We start from the raw sequence: 27,027 nt of genomic DNA, 5'->3' as shown, positions 1-27,027 counted from the left end.
TTTCTAAAGTGATTCGCGTTATACACATTTAATAGTAAGCAGTTATACACATTTAATTATTAGATTAGAGGCTAAATAAATTATTCTCCTACATTCGCACCTACGAATTACATATTCATTTGTCAAATTTTAAGTTAGGTTTCGAAAAACCTGCTTCAGATATCATCATCTCTTATTGAATACCCTTATATTCAATGCTCTTTGATATCAATAGCAAATCTGTACGTGTACAACGATATCATAGATATCATCTAACTAAATAGAAAAACTAAACACCGTTGCTACGTGACCTTTTATTTAAATAAAAAACCGATGGAGGGTGAAATCCGTCCCTTCCGCCCCAGGCTGTTATTCTCCTATCCTTTTTTTCCGAAGAAACCAATTTAAAGAAAAACTGATCGTTACAATTTTGTATGTGACCGAGGGTCATATTATTCTGGTTCCGTTAAGGTAAGGTCTATGTAACCGAAGGGATAGGCAGCCCTAATCTCGTGCCACGATGTCAACAAACAAACATATTTATTCACTAGACATCAATATTTTTTCTGTAATACTTGAAAAGGTTGCTTTAGAATGATCCTATCCGTATTAGTTTTTTTTCCTTTCTTGAGCTTACTTATGATAAGATTATCTTTCGTACACGTTCATATCCTTTACTTTGCCTATGTTTGTCTAAAATGTCTTCATAAAAACATAAAGATTAGTCACTCGCATTTCACATTATTTGTACCTACAGTAAGTATATATATAATTTAGCAAGCTTTCAAAAGCTACATTTTAATTATTCTTAACATATTTAAGATGTTTTTGTTTTATAGCATAGGTATTTCTAACATTAAACTTAATAAAGAAGGGAAAGGTAAACTGAAAACCGTTTTTTGTTAAAAATATTTTCGTAAAAAGGTAACCCTTTCTCGAATATTGCGATGATATTGGAAAATTGGTGAATGCACATCGCACGTTGCCAAAACAAATATAATGTATCGGTGTACAAACTTTAGGCGATGTTTTCCTCCGGCGAAATTAAAATTCCTGGAAATAGAGTTCCACGCTAGCGAGCTTACAGTAATAAAATGAAATTTAATACTGCTTGCACGATTGCAGAACCCCATATATCCATAGACAGTGATCGCAAATACCATTTTACTCTTCATAAAATAAAGCTCAGAATAACTCACTACGATAAAAGGAGATCGGTAAATTTAATGATAAATATGGATTTGCAGCAAAATATTGGCACTAATACAATGGAGCGTATAAAACCTGTTTTTCCAGCCGTTTTACACCCTTTTGTAACAACACAGGCTCATGAACGAACATGTAATATAATCAACATCTACATACACGTAGCCTTATCATCACAATGAATGCAATCGCAAATATTGATTTAAATGCATTTCCTGTGGGATGCGGTATTATCGATACCTTTATTTATTGATATTATGATAATTTTATTGGTCTTTACAAATATTAAGAATTAAATATTTACATATGCGTCAATTACGATATTGGTGGTCGATGTTCGGTGCAAACAGAAATTAAATGCCAATATTATGAACTTTATACTATGACAAACATGAAAGCTCATACATTTCATATTTGCAAGATACAAAGGTTGCAAGATGCAAAAGTTATTTACTTTTATTTAACTTTATATGTATTGCTCAGTAGCGGGAATTATAAAAAGCTTTTCCCTATGGAATTATTAACTTTCTAGTAGGTATAACTTCCCATTTACTTTTTTAAATTGCAAATATTATGAAAAGCATTGTGCCACCGACGCGAATTAAATAAACTCTCGTTTGTAACATTCAATTTAAGAACCGTATTGTACATATTTTAAAGACTTTTCGATTCTTTTTCATGTTTATATTTGGAAAATGATTTTCGATGTTGCCTATAATTCAATCAGAAATTACAATTACTATGTCAAACTTGCTGTGGAACGTACTCAGCCCCGTATTATTATAGCTTTGCGCAGTCTCGTGAACAATTGAGATGTGTTTGAGTTGGCTTAGACGCGAGGTAATGGAATTTCATCTGAGACACCGGCAATATCTAGGTAGTCTCGATTCCACGCTTTAATCGAAATTTCCCAATATAGTTGTGACTTAGTTAGTTGGAGCCTGTGCCTGTATTTTAAGTTTTAAACTGTTCAATGACAAGCTTACCTACATACAGCACAAGGCACACGGGAATAGAGTTTAAATAATCGTATCTATAAACACAGGATTGACAGGATTAAAAGTTTTGAATCTCAGATTTGACAATTTGGTCCATATTCTTAACTGGATATGTGTTAAAATTTTATTGTCAAATAATATAATAATATTAGCGCTATGAAGCCGAAAATCAATCGACCATGCATTTTTCTTAGACTTTATTTGTCTATACGGAGTTATATGTGTTTGGTATTACCTTACATAAAAAATAAACTTTTAAGGCCCACTTGCACCAACCACTTAACTCAGGGTTAGTTGGTTGTCATCTGTCAAATTTCATATAAAATGGTGGGTTAACCCTCCATTTTCGTTGGTGCAAGTGGCCCTAACAAAACCAAAGTTAGCCTGCGATTCTAGGACGAATCGTTTTCAAATATTTTCCTTTCTATCACACTTTGTGTGTATTCTGTATCTATAAAAGGTATAGAAAATGCTTACACAGTACATTGATGAGGAAATAGGTACTTCACCAAGTCGTGTGTGTTCTACAGTTAAAATAAATATCCCTATTTTCTTTCTGCCCATAGTATTATAGTATATATTCTGCATATAGTCATAAAACCAAAATTTTTTTAACGGAAGATAAAGCCCATCTTATCGTTAAAAAGCGATTACCAGAGAAATAGAAAGACTAACTAAAGCAATTTGTTGGCAGCAAATATACCTACGGCAATTAATCTGTCTCTTAGGAAATGTCCTTTTCCGGCGCTAATAGGGGAATCTTGTAGCTGGGGGCGATATTCTTCTATAGGAAATAAATGACTATTATCAATTATCTCACTCGAGGAACATTTTGTGGATGTCGCTAATGCTATGTGTTATTGTAAAAAAAATACATTAGGTACTGCTTAGTGTGTATGATTTAAATAAATATAATACGGTTAGGCCCACTTGCAACAACCACTTAACTCAGGGTTAGTGGGCTGTCAGCCTGTCACCTGTCAAATTCCATATAAAATGGTGGATTAACCCTCCATTTTCGATGGTGAAAGTGGCCCTTAATGAAACAATAGTTAAAATTTTCTTCTCATACTTCTCATAGTGAACTTGAAGTCAAAAAACATATGTCTTCTATTAATACACATATGTCTGGTACCTCGGGGTCTCCCAAAGACGATCGGCTAAGTAACTAAAAACATTAAGACAGACCTGTACTATTTATCCTGCAGGTATATAATGCCATTTTGAGATTTTTTAGAGTAGATATACTCGTATCGTATCTAAAATAACTTGTGCTATAGCTAAAGACGATGTGCGCCAGTCCCATTTATTTTTTTATTGGAAGTGTCAATCCGCGCTCTATACCTTGCCGTGAAGAGTTACCTATCCTCTACGTCTAATTCAGAACTGTCACTTATAGTTAAACAACACCAAAATGCACTCAAACCGTAACATTTACCAATTAAAATTTAATCGCACCCAATTTGGGATCAGACCTGTCAATGCCTTAACGTCAACACCCTACGTGTGAGCCTTAACAAGCTACTAATTAAAATAAGAACACAAAAGATACAGAAGCTTATCCGAGCTACTGAGCAGTAAGTAATAGATTTATTAAGCAGCCCTCACTGAGAGCACTGAACCGTTTTCGATCCACTTTTTATCCCTAACAACGGCTTGATTGCTGTTCATTGATTAACACCTATTAGATAGACTGTGGATCTGCCGCCTCTTTGATTTTATGTTGAAGTATAATATTAGAAATAAAATACTTAAGACTCGTCATTCTTGTCCGAAATACAAATAAATAAATTAAATTAAATTAGATAAATTTGAGACCAATAACTATCCATATTTGTTATTGTCTATTAGCTAATTGGAAAGCATAGTAATTTGACGTATCAGTAATAGGAGTTAACAATAAAGTCAAAAATATCTTGTCAACAAAAAAGTGAACATTAACTTACGCTGCTGCTACATAAATGTAGAATGGTTTATCCTTTTGTACATATTGATTAAATTTAAAATAAATGTAACAACCTGCGTTTCTTTTCTTAACAACAAAGGTAAAGGCAATAAGCGCCCATAAAATAAAATAATATATAGGAGAGTCGACTTCGTGACGAATCGCAAGTTGTAAAAGAGCGCATGTGGCTGTGCAGTGATGAGTTTCGTTAACGTTTGCTCAATCTGTAGGAGGTGATCTACGTTGATCCCTTCCATAATAGGCTGAGAACGCTCAAACGTGTCTAGTGTAACTCGGAGAATTCCCATCTCCACGCATTACCTTTATAATGCTCGCAAGTGTACTCGGTAGGAGTCAAATTATATTTCCATACCAAAGTAGATGCAGAATTGCTTTCTCGTGCTTTGAAATCGAGTGTGTCTGGGTGTTTAAGTAGGTACGAGAAATAGTCAAGAAAACAGGCTCTTTTGTTAAAACTTGTGTTTGTTTTTGATTCTAAAATTGTATTCTCTGAAATGTCACCCAAGAGACGCCTTTTGTTCAGCTGGGTGTTATTTTGGTTTGTTGGTGTTATCACGGCTCTTCGTCACCTACAGTCACCATGAGATCGCCTCTCACTGTCGGAACACGTATCCTAACGTCTGAACAATAGCGACTGTACCTATAGAATATATACTATACCTAACAACGGCTTTTTAAAAGCTTAAAAAAATACTGCCTACTTTTTTACAGAATTCTGCAAAATTCACTAAATTAAACTGAATCTATTTACTTATTTGCGGAACCTGAACTAGAAATTAGGCGGCAACTATTAGGTATACTAGGCAAAAAGACGAGATTTTATGGTAGGTACCTTCAGTTGTGATATTACGTTCTTTTATATGAATATTAACTACAAATAATATACAACATACAGCAACGTATATCAGAGTTGCAATCGTGTTACGCGATTGTATAGGTAAAGCGTCATCGGTGTTATTTTTAATAACTGTATCACAGCAAGAAGAATTAGGTAGGTAGTACATTACTGCATTATTTGTTAGCATACGTACCTAGAATTAAGAAAATGACATGTTAAATATCTATTTTATTAATAAATGATCGTATCGTATCGTAAATTGCACAATGTACTAAAGCTTTAAAATTTACTGTTAGGAATGTGTTTAACTACAAACATTAGAATTTATAACGTGAATAGTAAATCAAAGAGCGCTTAAGCTTTTAAGGCTAAGCTGTTTAGCTAACTTGGTAACTCGGGCACTTCGTAAGAGACTGTGGGGAGTGAACAGTTACCTACTGCGAATTCTGTTCATTTTAATACTATTCATTATTTATAAGTAATTTTTAAATCGTGGAAACTTTATTAGAGAATAAATAAGTACATGCGGACTAACTGCCTTAAGGCATTCTCTACCAGTCAACTATAGTCGCAAAACAAAATCATACTTTTACATTTTGTAGGTAAATATAAGCTATCGAAGATATTATAAATGCCTTAAGGGGGAATGAGTTCATCAGAATCTTTACGATCATTCTCAAAAAATATTATGCGGTCAGACTGCTGCGACCCATTTTTATACAAAATGTATGAATGAAAATGGTCGTGACAACAAGACGCAACCGCAGACATAATCTTAGGAAACTCTTTAATGTGTTTCGGAATTAGAATTTATAAGAAAATTCATTTTTGTTTTACAGAGTGTCAGTTAGTCTAGTAGATTGAAAAAGGAACTAGATTCTAATCCCTCTTTTAAAAACGTTATTAAAGAAATAATCGTTCAATATTTTCTCCTCCACATTTAATCAAGTTTCATTTATTATAATAGTACATAATAGAGGATATATTTATGATATATACCTCATATTTAATGATTTATTAGTACTTTTAAGCCCTACGAGCTACAGAGCATATTTTCATATGAATTAATTAAAAATACTACTTAAATTTTTTCATACAAAATAATTCAGCACGCAATGAATGATATGTTTGTTAGCCGACTTGACGTACGAACTGTCAAATTAGTTCCGCGGCTTCCAGATGTCAAATACTTAGGTGCACGCAATACATTGCTGCTCAATTTTTTTTAATTAATTAAGGCCAGTTGCATCAATCACATTTGACAGACACATCATCGTCACGCAGCAGACGTCTATGGAACTTCCCATACAATAAAATTTAACGAACGCTTTTCTGGAGACAGACGGTTTGGTGCAACCGGTCCTCATTACGCTCTGGCAGTTAGGACCAAACTTATAATTACTTGTTATATGGGTTCTTAGCACTAAAATCTTGGTCTGGTTAAAGTTTGAGGTAAAATTAAAAAAATACGCCCTGTATTTAAACAATGTTGACATAAACGTTACTTGTTCTGTAGATTTTAGCTAGGCAACCTGTAAAGTTTATATATAACTACCTAATTATTTTAGATAGCCACTACGTAATTAGCCCAGCCTGCAGTGCCAAATAGCACCTGTCCAAACAGTAGTTAAAGTGACAGACTAACTAAAAGCGTGTTTTGGGCGCGTGCCTGCCCGGGCCGGTACGGCAAATGTTTGGGGCAATTAATCCCAAATGCTAAACTAACATGGGCTAGCCAAGAAAACACTTACCGCATATTCTGTTAAGCTCTGGAACGCACTACCATCTCCTTTCAGAAAGCGTCAATCAGTGGCATCCCTAAAATTTTGGCGCTCAGGGGGCCGATTTTTGAGTCTCACTTCGTTCGAATTCAGAAAATTGTCACTGAAAATAATCTATAGGCAATTCACCGTTTTCAACCGGTATTTTAGTGACAGTGAGACTCAAAAATCGGCCCCCAGATGAAAAACCAACTGACCCCGTAGGAGGCTGTGTGCGGTGACAATGTATATAGGGTACATTGGGGTAATTTCGAAAGTCATATAAAAGTCACCATTATTTCCATCAAATCAAGATTTCCCTTTCGAAATTACCCCAGCATTTCTGAGCTTCGAAATTAAACCGATGCACCCTATTATGTATTATGTTACTTATGTATTATAAATATATATGTAGGTTGTAGGTATATTTAGATTATATGGTTTATGGTTTAAGACATTTATTCTCATAAGAATATACATTATTCACTTAAAATGAGAATTAAAATTTAACTTAATGCTATTTAAATATAATAACGTGGTGTTTTTTGCATCTCAGGGAAACACGAGTAAGTTCGTATCTGTATAGGAATAAGGTTTTGGTATTCGTTCTGTACCCGCGACCGTGCGATGCAAAAACTATATTCATATTTATATTATTTTGATTATAGGATTATTACTATTTAAATCTTACATCTTCATTACTTATTTCCATTACTCAGGTTAACTGGAAGAGATCCCTATCAGGGATAAGTTCGCATTTGTATTTCTTCGTTCTTCTTTCTCTTATATTTGATGTCTCATATATTTTATGTTGATGGTACAATAAGGAGGTTACTTACTTACAATCGTTGACGGTCCGAGGCGAACGATAATACGCTGGGTCTGTCGTACCAATACGGAAGACCAAGAGAGGTAACTACGATACGATTGTACTCTTGGCTACAGGCCCTGGTGGCGCAGCCGAATGGCATTTCTGCGGCGCCAAACGAAAACGAAACGCCGCGAAAGCTAGTCTGACTCTGTCGCGCCAATACGCAGGAGCGATAGAGATAGATATCTATGAGCGTTTCGTTTTGTGAGCGTTTCGTGAGCGTTTGTGCGCTTCGGCTACGTACCCTGGCTGGTATATCAAACAGTTATGGATCCTGCTTAAAATTTAACCCTTAAATGCATATTGTTGCCATTTGGCTACAATGCATGTATTATTTAATAAACTAGCCAAAATATAAGCTGGACTTTTTTATTTATTTTTCTTAGATCTGTAGGATCATCATCCAGTTTTTTCACACTTTTCCGCCATTTTTTCTTAAATGGTTGGAAATAATGTTTTTATTTAAGAAAAAATGGCGGAAAAGTGTGAAAAAACTGGATGATGGTGATTTTTAGTACATGATTCAGGCAGATTTTTTCAGAGTTAGTAACTATTTTATGTTTAATCATTTTATCATAGGGGTTTCTCAAATAGTGTACCTTTTTAATAGTAGTAAAAGTTTTCTTATAAATTTTACTAGTAATTATATATTTATATAAGTAAGATTTATCCTATTTTACTTCTAACACTGATTTAGTATTAAAATCGATGTTAAATATTTTTTTATTATTTTTCCTAGAGTCAGAAAACCATTGTCTATCACATTATTAATTTCTAGTTAAAAGAAAAAAATCATGCATTTAAGGGTTAAAGGTTTATCATGGGGTGATTTGCACGAAAAACAAATGTAGTAGCATATCAATGAATGAGAGTGGATGAGGAATAATTTGTAGGAATATATATAGATCCCCTTCTTTGTTTACGATTCATATTAAATGTATGGTTGCAAATTTTTTGCTATTTTACTAATGCTCGCTCAGACAGTTTTCATGGAAAAACGCAATACCTACGGACAAACTGCGCTGCCTAGCGTGACAACATGTCAGTTTTCCTCCCAATTGTTCGTCTGAACCTGTACCTACATAATGATATAGTCAACTTCAATGAAATGTATCCGCTTCTTCACCTCACTGCATTGTAATAAGGTGCAAAAGTGTATACATCTCTTTGTAGCCTGACTGACACGCGACTGTTTTGAACCGCAATGATAAGGACAGTTTAGCGAGCGAAAGACAATGTGTGATGCTTTAGGGCGGCAACCGTGGGTGTCAAACTTCTGTTTTGTTCTATTCTGTAGTAGACAAGCAGAGATAGGAGTTGAACAGACGCTGTCCTAGTTACCACGGGCTTTTATGTAATCGGGCAATACGAGTTTGTTATTGCTGGATAAATAGAGGGGTGATGAATAATATATAATCCGTCTAGCCATTTCCGTTACTAGAAAAAAGCGGTAATTTCAGAAAAACCGAGACTAAGATAAACAAAAACACTCGTAGTAAGTATTATTTTATACTACTACGTAGACTAGCTAGATAACATAAATAATAAAATAGGTACTGGTTTAAAATTACCATAGCTCGTTATTGTTAATTTGAAGAACAGAATTTCTTTCGCATGATAAAAACCTTCATAATCAATGAAAATAAGCATACTTTTATTTTTCTTCCCTATTGTTATAATTTGAAAGAAAACATTCGATCTTCCTTCTACATTATCGTAAAGAAAACAATTTCACCCCAGAAACGGGGAAGCCACAAAACCCAGAGCACTCAACTGATAAATGCTGGTGTATTTTACAGAAAAATGAGCTTCTGACGTCAGAAAAATGTAGCAGGCTAACGTATTAGTTTAGCTCGATACGTCGTTTGTTATAGTTTAGAGTTATAATGTGGGCATTCTTCTTGCTACGTCTTGCGCGAAATGGCTAGGTCGTTCATTGGTTAATAATATCTTTTAAGCACGCGGTCACAGTAGTGTGTACGTAGTTATCCTTATAACATACCATGTATTGCCATGTATATTTTATGTGCCCGTTCTTTTTTATTTGTAATTGGGTTATGTTTTTTTTTAATAGGTACTTACCTACAGCAACTGAGAAAATGCACTAGCCACAAAAATACCCAAAATAATTTATGATTTTTTATATCGCTGTACTGTAATTCAGGCGAACCACCGGCGGTCGATAGACTTAAATAATCATGGCCGCCGCATACTTAAAAAGTTGTACGGAAGCCTTATACTACACCTAATTATTGATGCAGGAATAAGTTTGTGGCTTTTGCATAATTATTCCATCGATGGAACATTTTTGAATATTAATAGGCTTCTCGAAGATATAACAAATGAAGCTTACCGACAGAAACATTCGACTGGAAGCTAAATGGCCTGAATTTTGGTAGACAATTTTTCGCCGCTATTTCTACTCATGAATATAACAGTGAATCTATTTTAGCATGGCAGCAAGCAGAAATGAATAAGTAATATTATAAAGTGCATGCCGTAATCAAGATTAGATAGATTTAATGGTCTAACGTCTCTGAACTCTGCTATGTCGTAAATTGGTGGATCATTATTAAATTTTGGCCTCTAATTTGCCTAAACGCGGTATTAAAGTGGCATTTATTTTGAGACATTGCTGTTACCTCCCGGGGGCAGTTGGTTCATTTTCAAATGTAGGTGCTAATATAACTTTATTAGCTTTCCTGATCCTAATGATTAGGATACGGGAGTATTCGATTCCATAATTGCGGTTTAAGCTAATGGAACATTGAGAATATTTATTTGGTAAATGTACATCTAAGCCATAATTTGCTGCAGCGTCTGTTTTCGCAAATAATCCATACATAATATCTTCCATACAGAAAATATTATGTCAAATTCATGTTTTTGTTCAAAGCAAAAAGCACAGAAAAAGGGTGAAACCCCTGGAGTTGCAGGCGTCCAAAGGCTGCGGTGACCGCTTTTCATCAGGCGGACCGTATGCTTGTTTGCCACCGAGTAGTATAAAAATATATATATATTTCTACGCCTATAAGATATAGCCCTACTCCTAATATGTACCTACATACGATTTGTATCGTAATTGTCAGTATTCATTCGCAACTGTTCTGTATGTATGTAACATTAATCTCTATGCATCACCTGTCTATCAGCAAACAACGATTCAGATTCAGATTCAGATTCTGAATCTGAATCGTTGTTTGAATCTGAATCGTTGTTTGAATCTGAAAGAATCTGAAGCAAAAAGCACAGAAAAAGGGTGAAACCCCTTGAGTTGCAGGCGTCCATAGGCTAACAACGAGATTTAAAATCCGAACGAGACTGAATAAAGCTCCTAGTTTTATTGTTTTAGTCTGATGTCTGATTAAAACTCAAAACAAATTTCAGGAATATTGGCATCCGTATTCGATGGGAATTTTATTTTCCCATGTCCATCTGTGCTAACGACGCAACGGATGCACAAAAACAAGAGCACCGAACAAATGTGGAATAAATGGAGACTGGTGACCATAGAGTGGTTTCCATTGGGATACAAAAATATTTACGCTTTTACCATTCGCAGATTTAAAAAGCTCATACCTGTTGAAGCCTAGGTATGTGGCGGGACCGAATCTGTAAACCTTTTAACTAAATAACCTAAGTGAATATTGTTAGTAAGTGAGAATTTTGAGAAAAGAAAACTCTTCTTGCTATAGACAACAATAATTACTGTATAGACTAGATATTGATATTAGGTAGGTAAGTAAGTAGTACTCACAAAAGATTCGCTTATTTTTATTATTTCGGTATTAGGTACCCAGTACACAGATTTGTACCTATACAATCAATTTACTTTAGACTTATTTAGTCTACTTACAATTTGATTGATGTCGTGGTTTAATTTTCGTTTAGCGACGTGATCAGTTAAGAGGAATTAAGACGAATTAAGGTCTCCGCCACGCACTGAGGTCCGTTTTTTAGTCCTCCCTGTTCTTTAGACAACTTTTTAAGATATTTTACGTGTTTTTCTCCCGTAGCTACTTAGCATCTGGCGGAATATAATTTTAAATATTTGCTACCGTCATAATATAAAAATACGCTTTAAAAGACAAGTAGGATTTTTTACTTTTCCTCACAAAGCTCATAAAATGCATTTTACATTAGCTAATGGAATAGATCTAGTATCTTCGAGAGTTTTGAAACTAACTAACAATCTGAAAGAGAAACTGCACAAGTTTCAGTGCCACTCTGTAAATTGTGATATCGTTGAAGAAACCAAAATTATTATATCTCAGTAACTGGTTGCTAGCCCATCGCCCACAATGGCCCACATCATAATTGAACCTGAATCCCAATGTCGACTTCTACGACACCCACGAGAAGAAAAGGGGCGGTGAAATTATTTTCCCGGTACTACACCGTTGATTTTAATAAAATGTTATGAATTATGGTTTTGATCAATCAGAGTCAAAAGTGACGTTTTTGGTAGAAGAAACTAAGGTAACCCGTTTATCAATGGATCAATTGGTAGCCTCTTCAACAATGTCCTATTTCTTCACATTTCACTGCAAGTCCGTACCTATTGGCAGCTATTGGCACCGCTGACACATTGCTATCCAGATTATTTGGCACGGGCACGGGCACAGCTATTTGTTAGGCACGTATCGTATTTGTTACGATTGTCTTCGTGAATTCCCAATGGTTACCCGGACGCGAGATTTATACTGGTGTTACTGAAACTTTTCAATATATTTTTGTTTTTACGGATACGATTTTTAGATAAGTATTGTATTTTAGTAAAACATACCGTATAGAGTCCAGTAATTAATTCACATTTTTCCTGTAAATAAATTTAAAACTAAGACCATTTCCTATAGCGTATCTAAATTCCGAAAGAAGTCCTGAGCATCAACATAGGCTCCCAAAGATTGGGCAAAGGTAGACCCCTTGCGACCTGGATGTCCGTCATTAACATCGAAACATCATCATTAAGAAAGCTCAAACAGGTGTCTCCTCGACCCAGAACATTGTATACGCCTGGCGAGGAGAGCCGACCCCGAATGATATGGGAAAAGGCAAGGCAAAGAAGAAGTTAACATAGCACAAACTTGGCAGTAAGAATGCATTTGCAGTCAGATAAACTCCATAGCTGACTAAATACTTAGTAAGTACCTAGTTTTGAATTATTAAAATAAAAGTCATAAGTATGACTTTGTTTGCCTCACTTTACTACCAGAAGTAAGTACTAGAATGAAGCACTTCGCTAGGTAAGCCTTGCGAATAAAAACCGGCCAAGAGCGTGTCGGGCCACGCTCAGTGTAGGGTTCCGTAGTTTTCCGTATTTTTCTCAAAAACTACTAAACTTATCAAGTTCAAAATAATTTTCCTAGAAAGTCTTTATAAAGTTCTATTTTGTGATTTTTTTCATATTTTTTAAACATATTGTTCAAAAGTTAGAGGGGGCGGACGCACTTTTTTTTCCTTTAGGAGCGATTATTTCCTAAAATATGAATATTATCAAAAAACTATTTTAGTAAACCCTTATTCATTTTTAAATACCTATCCAACAATATATCACACGTTGGGGTTGGAATGAAAAAAAAATCAGCCCCCACTTTACATGTAGGGGGGGTACCCTAATAAAACATTTTTTTCCATTTTTTATTTTTGCACTTTGTTGGCGTGATTGATATACATATTGGTACCAAATTTCAGCTTTCTAGTGCTAACGGTTACTGAGATTATCCGCGGACGGACGGACAGACAGACATGGCGAAACTATAAGGGTTCCTAGTTGACTACGGAACCCTAAAAAGGGGTGTGGTTCCCATCGCAAAGCGTAGACGAATTTAAACCAAAGTAGAATAAGACCAGTATGAAATAGGCGAGACAACTAATTAGTCCGTCAGTTAGATTATCAAAGAATTTTAGACACGTATTTTTTCTTTTTTCTCGTAAACGAAAAATGACGACGGTATAGTGCGTTGAAGTTTCGCGTGACGTCATGCCTAGGTACAATTTTTACTTAGAAGTGACGTCACAAACCCCCACTCCGGAACTTTGATGCTCTTTGTATTTTTTCATTAATTAGAAAGAGCGAAAAATATGTGTTCCGTATTTTTGGACGATCTAACTGACGGACTAAACAGAATGCCTCAGCAAACAGTTGCACATAGTTGTTATGGGCCCTGAGATCACGCTACAGTTGCGATTGAAAATTACTCTGATCAGAACCGGAGGATTATCCGAAGTAGGTACTTAATTGGGACCGATATAGGTAATTTGGGATAATCGAAATGAAGGTTTTTGTTACGCTTGACATACACCTATGTTTAGTACCTATAGAATACCTACATTGCGTCTTGGTATAGAGCTTAGTGTACTAAAAATGAAAAATATAAAATGAAAAGCTATGTTTAAAAGTCGCTGAATAGGTTTAGTCAGTTTGTGTATACCTAGCTTACAAGTTCAACCCGGTATAAAATTTCCAAATGATTCTCATAATAGGGAATTAGAGATCCTATTCTCAAACACAAAAATTTCAACGTGTTTCAACTGACCATAGTTAATATAGACCACATACCTTACATCTTCTTAATAAGGCCTAGAATGATAGACCACACAAAGCATTCTATAAACTTATCTACTTATTTAAATTGCGATATCGCGGAGGCCAAATGTATTACAAACCTCAAAACTAATGGGCCCCATCTCAACTCATCAGTGTTGCAATAGACATTACCCATAAGCACAGGCCCCATCTCAACTCATCTCAGTTACCTGACAGTTACCGCCTTCAAAAACGCGAACAGTCAACCTGTCATATCTCACTCATAGACACACGAGCTTAGAATGTGTGCTAGGACCCCATGTCCGAGATGTGCCATAAGTTTCATTTTCCCTTTCATTATCCTATAATCATGATCATTAGATTATTATCGAAGCCGGTGAAACAATGAGTAATGTATGCACATTCGACCTGTATGGGCAAGCACCGTGTATGGTTCAATGTTCCTAAAATAGAGGATTGTATGAATGTGGTGCGTAATGTGTGAGGGGGACGATTTAGTATGGTTAAATTTAAAAGTTTTACACTGTAATTTTAAAAATATTACGCGTGACGAACAGTTTATATTCAACAACCTGTGACGTCTTTTTTTTTTCATTTAACTAGATCACTATTGTAAGCAGTCTTTATATAGGTAGGTAAAGTTCAACATTTTATATTTAGATTTTTAATAATTTTATTTAAATTTAGTTTGCCATGAAAAACTAATATGTATATATTTTTTTTTTTCAATAAAGTATAATTTAAAACTTATGCATTTGGTTAAAATAATATGAGTATTTTAACTAAGTAGTAAATTAAATAATTATGATATACATAAAATTTATAAAACACGTAATATAAACTTATTGTAAAGTATGCCAAACTTAATTCGAAGTAGTCTGAAATTTAAATATACAGCATAAAATTACTTACGAATTTGATTCGTCGCCAAAACCAGAAGAAAACACTTCACAAATAAGTTCCAATGCATTTTTTCCATTTCGAAAAACATCCGCAAAACTTCAGTCAAAACATCACAAGTCCACTTTTCGAACAATTTATTTAATCACTTCGAACATAACGTCCATTATAAATTCACAATCAATCGTTCGATTTTCAAATCACAGTTCATAAACAAATGTTTTTATTTTTAAAAAGTTCGCGCGTATTCCGTCGCAGAGCGTCATGCGACCAGCACGCGTGCGTTCCAAATGCGGTGTAAAGGCACGCACACACGGCGTGGTGATCGACCCCACCGGAACCACACTCGATGGTCGCGCGACTGCCGAGACCATGTGCACCGCACCGAGACGCGCCTTAAACAAACTCTCGTTTGCATACGCGTCCCGTTTTAAACAACTTTAAAGTAATGATAGTAACGCTCATTATTGATTGATAAGGATTACGATGGTAATGAGGGTGTCTTCTAGCGATAAGTTTGTAGAGCGTACGCGCATAGAAGCCTTATACTATTTACTATTGTTTTAGAAAAAAAAAGTCTTCTAGCTAAAAAAAGGAAGATAAAGGACGATGACGTAAGAATTCCGCATACTTTTGCAATTAATCACTCAGTGTCTCTGGAAGGCGTTTTAAATAATGGACCAGGATTATTTGTATAAAATTAATTTTATTACAAAAAGGCAGTTTGTCTTGTACACATTTTATGTGAATTATTCCATCAGGAGTTTGCATTCCGTGAATTTCTGTTTCATACTGCAACATCAAATATTCACTGAATTTCGACAAAGTTTGCTTTGTATCATTAATAAATTTAAAGTATTTTAGCCTTTTACACTGATTTTCAGATATACAGTGCGTAAACGTAATAAGGGCGATAAATGAAACCAGGTATATAATTCAATATTGTTATCATTAATTAAGAGGTGTTTTTGAGTTACTTAAGTTTCAGCCCATAATTAATTTTTGAAAAAATTCCCAGCAGCAATGTACTGTAAACGTGGTTGCGATGACAATCAATGACAACTGTCAACGAGCGTTTAACGCGAGTGTGTTTGCATTACGTTGCGGGCCGAATTAATTTGTATGGATAAAAAAAATATTTCAATTTTAAGTAAAAGTTATCTAATTCCATTTTTTATGTCCTATACTCACCACCGTTAAGAGGTTCGCCCGTATTAGGTTTACACCCTGTATTATCGACAACCAGTAACATTAATCGAATATAAATTATTGTCTGACCTATGTATAAGGATATATACATATATTAAAATGATAACTGATATTAAATTAATTTTTATTAAATGGAAAACAAAGTTGCATGTTATAAGTATGTACACTATGCGGTACAATTACCTACATAACATTGTACATAATGTATTTGTTCAATGATTAGACCACAGGATTATGACATCTTGTACTTATTATGTTAAATCACTTTTACAATATTATTAGCACAGTATGTATTGAATTATTCAGAAATTACTATCAAAATATTGCCAGTAAAAATAATTCATACATATTATAGATATTACAAGTACCTAGTAGGTAAAAGGCTGAAAGCTACATACTGTCTACATAAATAATAATAGGTACATACAAATCATATCATTTTCAAGGACTTTTGTAAACCTACATACGGATTTTTTTAGGATATTTACTTATTAAAAATGTTTCTACAATTCAAATGTAAACACAAAATGAATGGCAAATAAATTAACTAAGCAGTTCAGACACGATCACTAACAATGACGTGAGAATGTTATAATTTCTTAATTCCATTCCAATTAACATATAATTATTTCAATCACCTGTCAATATTAATGTTGAATGTCATTATTATTGACAGTGTTTGCAACGTTGAAATCACCTTAAGCGCTCATATGCAACGGTCTGATGTTCTTATGATTTTGCAAGCACTTGATGGTGCAAAACTTATATGTTTCGTACTCGAAAGGTTGCTTGGGTAGCTGCGTCCCGCAAAGGAAGCAGCGAGGCTGATCGGCTTTTACCTAAGGGAGACATATCAATATATCATTCAATGAAAACAAAAATGTGACGTTATATGGGAAAGGAAACCTAATTGTCGATGGTGCTTACGGCGTTATGAGCGATGTTCGTATACAAATATCACGCCGCGGGACATAAGCGCCATCAACAATACGGTCCCTTTACTCAGATAACGTCACAAATGAATCAAATCGGACTTACACACTATACTAATATGAAGTTTAACTCAAATGGATAGAGTAGAATTTGAAGCAACAGTTACTTTTCTAATAAATGCATGTTTTCAAAGATGCAGGCGCTAAAAACGCTTCCGTTTATACAACACAACGGATTTTATACTTTAAAAGAATAGTTCAAAGTTGAAATGAAGTTGTAGATGTAGTGTGAGAGAGAAGGCACGTGCAAAAACAATATTTTTGAACACAGGGGATGATTTGGTAGAAGACCCTGTTTTCTTAGGTTACTGATGAAAAACTTGTCGACACGTTAGGATTTTGTTCCCATGATATTGTTTTTAACTGGTGATTTACATTTTCCAGTGTTTTCTTTCATAGCATTTCTTTTAAGATATAGTCATTTCGGGAGAAAGGGGATCATTAGGAATGAAGTACCTATAGACGCCTTTATTGTATTTTTTTCGAACCAAGCAATGTTTGGTAAAACATACAGGATGTTTATGGTACAGTTTATAGATTCTATGAAATTTAAAAATACCATTGGCAAAATAAATAGAAAGGGTTAGGCACATCTGTATTCCAGACGTGTTAGCATGAGTTGCCTTCTCGCGCGTGTCTCCATACATTTAGCGCTAAGTAGCGCTAGCGACCAAGCGGCACCGGCATCCGGCGCGACGTCCACGCTTGACCACTAAACACAACTGATGCCTATACACCACACATAGATGGCGCCACAAAAAATGGCTTGATACCATCGATTTTTTGTAGATTGGCGTTAAGTGTCACTTTCGAGCCATAAATCTATGTCAAAAGTGACACTTAACGCCATCTACAAGTATATAATCGAAAGCTACAAGACATTTTTTTTGTGGTGCCATCTATGTGTGGTGTAGTGTATACGCGTTCTTAGGCGGTCGCATTTTAATGTATGGGATGGTATGATCTTCTTATATTTAATCTATGCTCTCGTCTATTCTCGACCGTATGTGGGTATAAAATATATAAGGGGAAATATTGGTAATAGAACCGTACTAACCTTCTCAGCATCCGTCATCTGCAAGAACTTGCTAGTCTTATTCTTCTCGGCCAACTTCTCCTTCTCTCTCTGCCGCTTAGCTTTCTTCTGCTGTGCTTTCTTTTCTTTCTCTTGTTCTATGAGTTCGGGGGTCAGCGGGCCGGGGATTTGAGACTGCAAAGAAGATATGCATACTAATACTAATATACTATGTAATAAATGGCTACACGTGTATGTACTAATATTATAAATGGGAAAGTGTGTGTGTCTGTTTGTTTGTCCGTCTTTCACGGCAAAACGGAGCGACGATTTGACCTGATTTTTAGGTGGAGATAGTTGAAGGGATGGAGAGTGACATAGGCTACTTTTTGTCTCTTTCTAACGCGAGCGAAGCCGCGGGAAAAAGCTAGTTGGTAAATAAAGTTGAAGTATTATTGTTGACGATTAGTGACAAAGGAGCGGAGATATGGTGCGATACGAGTATTAAAGTTCTAGAAGTTTCTAATGTTCTTAACATTGTCAGAATACAAAAAATTGCAGTGGAATGGGTGTTGTCTTTAAGCTGAAAATGCGTATGACTTGTAAATTTTCTACCGCATGGAACTACGATTATGCATAAGATTTATTTGAATATTTCGAGCGATCGTTCATGACATGCTTGATCGATCGAATGGCGTGAAACTTACATATGAAAAGTAGGTATTCGAACCCCCAAAAGATCTCACTTAATTACCTCAGCTTCAAAGAAACAATAAATTGCACGGAAAGTCCCCCTGCTGATACTCTCGAGGGAGCAGTATGGGGTTCTAGAAAAAAGTGTAGGTAGGTAGGTTTTCAAAGGTGAGTAACATGCACAATATGCACTGTATCTGTATTTTTAGGTATTTAAATAAATGTAATAAACAAAATCTACATTCAAAGCGTAAATGAAAATAAGAAGGTTATTACTCAGTTACAGATTTATTTGACCAAATAAGAAGGTTAAAGATAGGACGCGATCGTCGCTTCTTGGTCGACAGATTTCCGGCGGGTTTGAGTTGGTTTTGTATTTAGTTGGTTGGCAGTCGAGGATCGGGACAGGTGGCGATTGTTTCGGAGGCCAAGATTCACTTTGAAAAATAGTACAAATTTTTGTATTTAGTTGGTTAGTCGACAAATGTTGTAACTACCCGAAAATGTACAAATTATTAGTTTACGATTTTATAAGTACCTAAAAGTACAGAGTATAGACAGAGTTGCAGGCGTCAATATAATTCAGTGTAGTCGATGCTCTAAAACTTTTCCTGTACACTAAGTCCGGTTATCTGAGACGTCTGACACCTAATTCTGTCCGAAAGTACGTACTTAAGTTAGTAAGCTGCTAAAGTTTGTACTTGTACAACATTTGATATGGACAAAATTTGACCTGCGGAGTAGCATGAGCTCACTCCATCGTAGGCCACGTCTTTGCCTTTGTCTAGTCTGTGGCCAAGAGTCAGCCTATTTATAAAAAAAAAGTGCTACGGCTACGCCTGTAATTACTTAGTTTGTATAGCCCCAAAATAATAACTAGTAGTTTCGACCTCGTCGTTCAAATAGAAGTATTTATTAATATTTTTTATTATTATTATTAGGAGCCTGCTGTGTCCCACTGCTGGGCAAAGGCCTCCCCCCTCTTTTTCCATTCGTCTCTGTTAAGTGCTATGTCTGACCAACCACTCAAAAATGAGTCGAGGTTATCTCGCCATCGCCGATGTGGTCTGCCGGATCCCCGGTTTGACTCGTGGGGCTCCCACTTCGTGGTTATCTTAGCCCACAAGTCGTCCGGCATTCGGCAGACATGACCAGCCCAGTCCCATTTCAACTTAGCAGCTTTCCGAGCTACGTCCATTATTTGAGTCTTAGAGCGCAGCGTGATGTTCCGGATCCGATCCCTTAACACTTTCGCTACCAAGAACCCGACTGTCGGGCACACCGCTCGTAGAAGCGTAGCCGATTACATGGGTTTCCCCGTATGTAGCGAAAATGTCGTAGCGCCGCGTAGAGCCCGGTTTCGAAAGTGTTAATTTTACACCTAATATGCTGCGCTCCATAGCTCTCTGGCAAACCCCGAGTTTGGACTTCTGAGCTTTCGTCAAAGACCAGGTCTGAGCACCGTAGGTGAGAACTGGAAATACGCACATGTCCATGAGCCTACGTTTGAGTGACATAGGTAGGTCTCCCTTCATTAGGTGTTTCATTGACCAATAACTCTTCCAGGCGTTTTCAGTGCGTCTTTGGACTTCTTTGTCTTGTCGCGCCTGGAAAGAGACTATTTGGCCTAGGTAAAGGTACTCCTGGACATATGCGATGTGTTCTCCGTTTATCTCAATCCTACGTTCTGTGCTGTTCGTCATGACCTTAGTCTTTGACATATTCATCTTCAGTCCAACTTCGAGGCTTGCGTTGCTAAGGTCTTCTAGCATGTGACGTAGCTCGGATGAAGTAGAGGAAAACAAGACTATATCGTCGGCGAACCGGAGGTTGGTCAGCCTCCTCTCACCGACAACTAAGCCCTTCCCCTTCCAACGCTGCGTAAGTGTTTGGAACACGTGCTCTAAAGTGCTGGTAAAAAGCTTCGGCGACAGCGGATCTCCCTGTTTAACTCCTCTTTGTACATTGAAAGGTAGGCCAGAGGACTGGAGTTTTATGGCGGCGGTACTATTTAAATAAATGGTTTTTAGAAGATTTATATAATTTGTGGCTATTTGTTGGTGTCCTAGGGCTTCAAAAATGGAATGGTGCGATATACTATCGAAAGCCTTTGAGTAATCGACGAAGGCGAGGTAAAGGGGGAGTTTGTGCTCTGTGCATTTCTCGATCACTTGATTTAGTGCATGCAGATGGTCCGTGGTTGACAAGCCAGGCCAGAATCCAGCCTGCTCGGGCGGTTGGTGGCGATCAAGCTGTCCTGAGATGCGGTCTTCTATAATTTTAATAAAAGTTTTATATCTTAGGTGAGATACAAGGCTGATAGATTTATTAATAACATCCACAAATTCAGTATTTTCAAAGATAATTAATTAGAGGTAGACTTAACTTTTCGGTAACCGGAAAGTTTAAAATACATAAACTTAAATGTTCTATTGTTGTAGGTAATTCGGGCAGATTTTCTAAACTAAATGTCCTATTTTTAGGACACTTTGTTCTTAAACCTTCACTTGTCCTATATAGGTACTTGAAGTCCTAATAGGCGGCCTAAAGTACAAGAGCCTACCATCGTTATGGAGTACCTAACTTGCTGCGAACTCTAAAATCATTCAGTACTAGGTCTGTCGGAATAGACTGTCCAGTGTCCATGTCCATCGACTGAGCTTATTGTGTGGAGTGAGTGACAGTAGATTGACAGGGCGTTTGGATTTGTGGGTCCACGGTGAGTACTGTGACGTTGTAATCCGAGGTAAAGCGAGCTAGTAGTATATTGCCATAATAGTCGATTGTAGCACGGAATGAATATATGTATCTCTTTTCTTTGTAATTGGTTACATATGTAATTTGATTTTAAAATAAATTTGTGTTTCATGTCACATTACATCTCAAGATTTATAATCCAGGCAGGCAAGTATGGTCGCGCGATAAATGATAAAACATCAGGCCGATGGACGGGCCGATGGAAGGGCCGATGTTTTATCGTTTATCGCGCGACCATGATTGCCTGCCTGCACTATTTAAAGTTTTTACAATTTTGTGTCGCGCAATAAAGTTTAAATAAATAAATGAATAATAGTAAGTACAGAAAATAAACTTGCTACAAAACCGAACAGTGATTTAGGGATGATAATGGATGTCAGTATCCCTTTCTGATATTTACGAGTATACTCTGTCTTTTTAAGTATACTTAAAATAACTTAAATTGTGATGTAGGCGATAGGCCTGGCCCCGTAGCCAAATGGCATTTCTGCGATACGAAACGCCACAGAAATGTAGTCTGGCTTTGTCGTGCCAATACGCAATAGCGATAGAGATAGATAGCTACGAAAGAAATATTATCGTAAGCGTTTGTGCATTCGGCTACGCACACAGACCTGTCATTGCAATATCACAATTAAATAGGTACGTTTTGTTGAACGTGCATTCTAAAAAAATTTGGTTGCTCCTATCAATATTTTGATAGTCGTAGTCAAGCATCTTGATTCCATACGAGCCTGATAAGATCTTAGACAAATCAAATAAGGTAATTTTGATTGCTCTTACTTTTGTAACGTAACTGAGCCGATTAAGATCTTGCTCAATAATTCCATGAAAAGTAATTATGCGAACTAAATTACCTTAGTAAGTTGAACTAAGGATTGAATCAACCTATGTTACATAGTTATGCCTAACAAGTTAATAATTGATTCAAGGTGTACATTTGTATTTGTACAATGGTTAGTAATAACAAAACACCTAAGTTATTAGTTCAATTATACATTCCCTTGTTGTTTTTAGTAATCAGCTTTATTTGAATTAAGTATATATTTAAGATCGTAATTGTACTGATTTACTTCACGTCAACTAAGAGAAAACTGCTCTTAGTTGGTCTTAATTTTTTAGTGTGGCATTGAAACTTGAGGCAGTTTCATGTGCTGCCTACCCCTTTTGGGAATACAGGCATGAGTTTATGCGTGTTTGTACCTAACCAGAATTCTGTGGTACTGCACGCAGAGGGACGTCAAATTGTGCCAACTCAACTACAACTACAACAACTCAACAATTAGTCGTAACAATCTTAAGCCGAACGGAACCGAGGATGCCTAAAGGGAATTTCTTCGTATCTACTACTTCGGTAGGTATACGTTAGTCATAGACAGTTTTAACCACAGAACTTTTTAACACTTTCGCAACAACCCGCCTGGTGGGTACACGTGATCTTTCCTCAGATGCAGGAGAACCCGCTGGGCGAGTTCTCGATATACAAGCGGGCGATTATAAATTACGACGAGTTTCGGACGTGGTGCGCCATTTTTTGCCTGATAGTGATTGTTAATTTGCTCAAAGAACTTCATTATATTTATGACACACCTCACTTCCTTAAGGCTGAGGAGCGCGAGCTCGCATAAAATTTTAGTTAAGTACATTGCTGACACTTAATGCTACGTCAAATCGGCCGACCGATCAAATAACACAATGTACTCGAAATGAAACTTGCACCGTGTAAATGGGCCCTTAGTGCGTAGTGATCCTGCCTTTTAAGCCGCGGCCTTGGGTTCAAATCCCGATAAGGGCATTTATTTGTGTGATGAACACAGATATTTGTTCCTGAGTCAAGGGTATATTTGCTGTGTACATATTTATGTATGTATATCATCGCCTAGCACCTTTCGTTCTGGATAGTCGCGGGTTCGAACCCCGGCTCGCACAAATGAGTTTTTCGAAATGTATGTGCAAAATGTCATTTGATATTTGCCAGTCGCTTTTCGGTGTTAACGCAAGATTGTTCGCCATAATGGATTGCACGGGACTGGCCGGATTATTGACTAATAAGGTATTTAATAAAGGACATATCACATTAGTGAGCGCCGGCCCGGCATAAGCCAATTAATTATGCTTGTACCCTTTTAATAAAAGCGAAAAAATGCAAAGAAAACAGTACAAAGGTTGTCTGGAAGATATCGCTTTTTAGCAATAAGACCGCCTGCTGTTTTGCCTTTTCTGTTGCCGTGTATAGTCAATATTGTTTCCTGTATATTAAAGTGTGCAATAAATACTATTTGTAGTGTATTGTAAAATATTTAAGACTCGCGTTTGCAAAATTCTTACGCCCCGAGTTACAACTTTTTTCAGGACTAAAGAAATATAAACTATAAAGAACTGAAGCGCTGACGGCCATAAGGTAACTTTACCAGTGTATGGTACATTCGGTGTCTGTTCTGATTAGGAAAACGTATCATAAAAATGACGCGAATTTTTTTTTGGCCTTAGGGTTTTTTTTTCATGTCAAAAAAGATGTCTTCTATTTTTTAAATGAAACTTCTAACGCGACCTCCAACTGACAGCGTTAACGCTCAGTGTTGCCAACTCAAATTTTGAAAAAAAAATTAAGCCATAATATGTCAATTTATGAATTAAAACTCTTGGACTTGTCCGTATTTCATGAGTTTATATTTGTTTTTTCAACAATTTGAGCAATTAGCAATGTAAAATATTTAAAGCAGTAAAAAGATGGAAGTAACTAAACGCAAAACGTGTCAGTCACTTCACAGAACGTTTTTAAGGTTATGGTACGAAGTTTCACTTCTTCCGCTAGGACGGAATCCACGCACTATTTTTTCGGAATTCGCCTTTAATAAATGTATTCTCAATATTTCTATTGGGTACCTTGTATGTAAGGCCAAGCTAATTCACCGTCGAATTATCTTTCTGAATTCCGAGCTAATTTTAATTCGAAAACGAATTAAACCTCTAATTACATCCTAATAAAGTAATGAACTAATCAGCATTTCTCCTTGAGAACCTTCGAGTCATGGCCCACATGCTTCAATTGCTCACAGATGTAATTAACTAATACGCAATATCAACCAAATTAACACAATTATAATTACTATATTGCCTAATTAACGTGAGCGTCAATATTGGGATAAATTATGATTACGCACAGCTACTCATCTAAGCATGAAGCGTATAAAACTATTATTTAATGATCATGAGATGTACATTATGAAATTGGCAAACAATTAAAAATAGCAGTTGATTTATAATGTAGACATAAGGTGTGTAATCAATATTTTCGTATTATACAACGGTTACTTAATTGAAAATGTATTTTTAAATTATTATTTTTTTGTTTCATCTTCAAGTCTAGCAATATTTCGCATTCTACCTAACAGGTTTAATGGAAATAGTGAGGTCCATAATTTAAGCGCATATGTACCTACTCCACCAACAATGCTTATAAGATATCGTAGAGTTACTTATAAGCATTTTTGGACCTGGGCCAAAGTTCGGTCTATTCTGATTAGAAAACGTTAGACAACGATTTTTCTGCTCTCCGCTCAGACCGCTTCGTTAAACGAAGTTACCGCTCCTAAGCTCCGAAACAGAAAAATAGTATAGGTGTGTACCTATACTATTTTTCTGTTTCGGAGTACCAGTGTTGGCCGTAATCGTCAATTGGCATTAACCATTAATCAATTGCATTGGCCATTGATTTTGCAATTAATCAATTGCATTAATGGTAATTGCAATTAAATGTAATGACCATTGAATTTTTGCGAAGCTTAATGCCATTGATTGTCAATGCAATTGTCTGATTAATGCCATTAAAGTTAATAAAAATTAATGATCATTGATTTCAATTGCAATTATGTAAATTTTTTTTTTCATGAACTAATAATTGATACTACTATTTTATTAAAAGTATTTAAAATTTTTAAATCATATGAAAACAAACTTCAGTAAGTCAATAAGGCCCAGCAGAATGACCCGGCCTAAACCCTGGCAGTGCCTAGAGGAACTCAGGTTTGGTGCGACATAGACACACGTGTGTTGTACCGAACCCGAAGTTTCCTTAGGTGCTTTCAGGGTTCAGCATCAGCTCTATCTTGGGCTCTATCTTGTTATCAGCTCACCCAAATACTCATCAAGGCGAGTTGGATGACGAAAACGGCTGAGTTCCACTAGGTACAACCACAACCAGGGTTCACGAAGAGCAGAATAGAAATCTCAAAATAAGTACCTACCTACTTAAAACTTTTATATGTTTCGTCTTTTTTAAATTACACAATTTATTTTTGTTAATTGTTAATTGTCAATGACACTTTCAATTTACATTAGCAAATTATTTAATTTTTAATGGTTTGTGTAGCAATTAGCCATTAATCCTTTACAATTGTTAATTTTTCGAAATGCATTAACGTTAATGGCAATTGGTGTTAATTGCAATTAACAATTAATTTTCCGTCAATTGTCAATGGTTAATGGCAATTAACGTTTTCAATGGTTAATTTTTAATGGTTAATTGCATTGACCTTCGGCCAACACTGCGGAGTACCTTGGTCAGTAAATAGCAAAGAGGATCGAGTATTATAGAGAGTTACTGTCGAAGTAAAATGTGTAATCACAGTGCATAGACTGCCATCTCTTGACACAGGCTTAAAACTTTTGAATCTCAGTTTTGACAATTTGGCCCATGATATGTGTTAAAATGTCAAATATTAATATTAGCGCCATCTAGCCGAGCGTCCCCCAAAGGTGTAACGCCATCTAGGCCACCGTATCTTTTTTTGTACGGTACTGAGGTACGTTTTTCCTTAGACTTTATCTGTCTAGATGGAGTTATATAATCGAGGGTTTACTGGTGAAACCCGATAAGTTGAGCAAACTGTATTTTTGCACTTGACTGTACTTAAACCTATCGATATTTCTAGACGTGACTGTAAAGCAATTAACGTTGAATATATGCCCATAATATAAAAGGTGTAATATTAATATTTTGCTGGGGATCCGTTAACTTCATATTCGGTAGGATCATGTACCGATAAAGAAAAAAGTACTTTTTCTCAAACATGCAATGAAATATTGTCTTTACGTTCCTTAAAATGGGCTGGGAAGTATCGCTTCTTGGGCGCAACAACTCGAGAGGACTGTAAAGGATTTCATATTATTTTTTAGGCCTAGGCCTGCAAAGTAACTTTTTTTTATAAAATATTGTCCTTTAGAGCATTTTTTTTTATTTCATTGTATGTTTGAGAAAAGCACTATACATGCCTCGGCGTGAAAACGGATT

General features: G+C 36.0%; 2 protein-coding genes across 3 annotated transcripts in view; both read right to left on the bottom strand.

Moving 5' to 3' along the window:
- The window catches only part of LOC125230277 (hemicentin-1), a 78,181-nt gene extending 62,767 nt beyond the window's left edge, over nt 1-15,414 (bottom strand). For both annotated transcript variants that reach the window (XM_048135392.1, XM_048135393.1), the window contains exon 1: nt 15,081-15,414. In XM_048135392.1, the coding sequence (XP_047991349.1) occupies nt 15,081-15,159 (79 nt within the window). In that variant the 5' untranslated portion in view covers nt 15,160-15,414. The remainder of the gene's footprint in view (nt 1-15,080) is intronic.
- A 767-nt stretch (nt 15,415-16,181) lies between these two features.
- The window catches only part of LOC125230642 (protein vms-1-like), a 30,314-nt gene continuing 19,468 nt past the window's right edge, over nt 16,182-27,027 (bottom strand). The window contains 2 exon segments of the mRNA XM_048135868.1: nt 16,182-17,116; nt 18,327-18,479. Of these exon segments, the coding sequence (XP_047991825.1) occupies nt 16,976-17,116; nt 18,327-18,479 (294 nt within the window). The 3' untranslated portion in view covers nt 16,182-16,975.

This window comes from Leguminivora glycinivorella, chromosome 10 (assembly GCF_023078275.1).
Source record: "Leguminivora glycinivorella isolate SPB_JAAS2020 chromosome 10, LegGlyc_1.1, whole genome shotgun sequence".
Lineage (NCBI taxonomy): Eukaryota > Metazoa > Arthropoda > Insecta > Lepidoptera > Tortricidae > Leguminivora > Leguminivora glycinivorella.
This window is presented reverse-complemented; position numbering and strand designations above follow the sequence as displayed.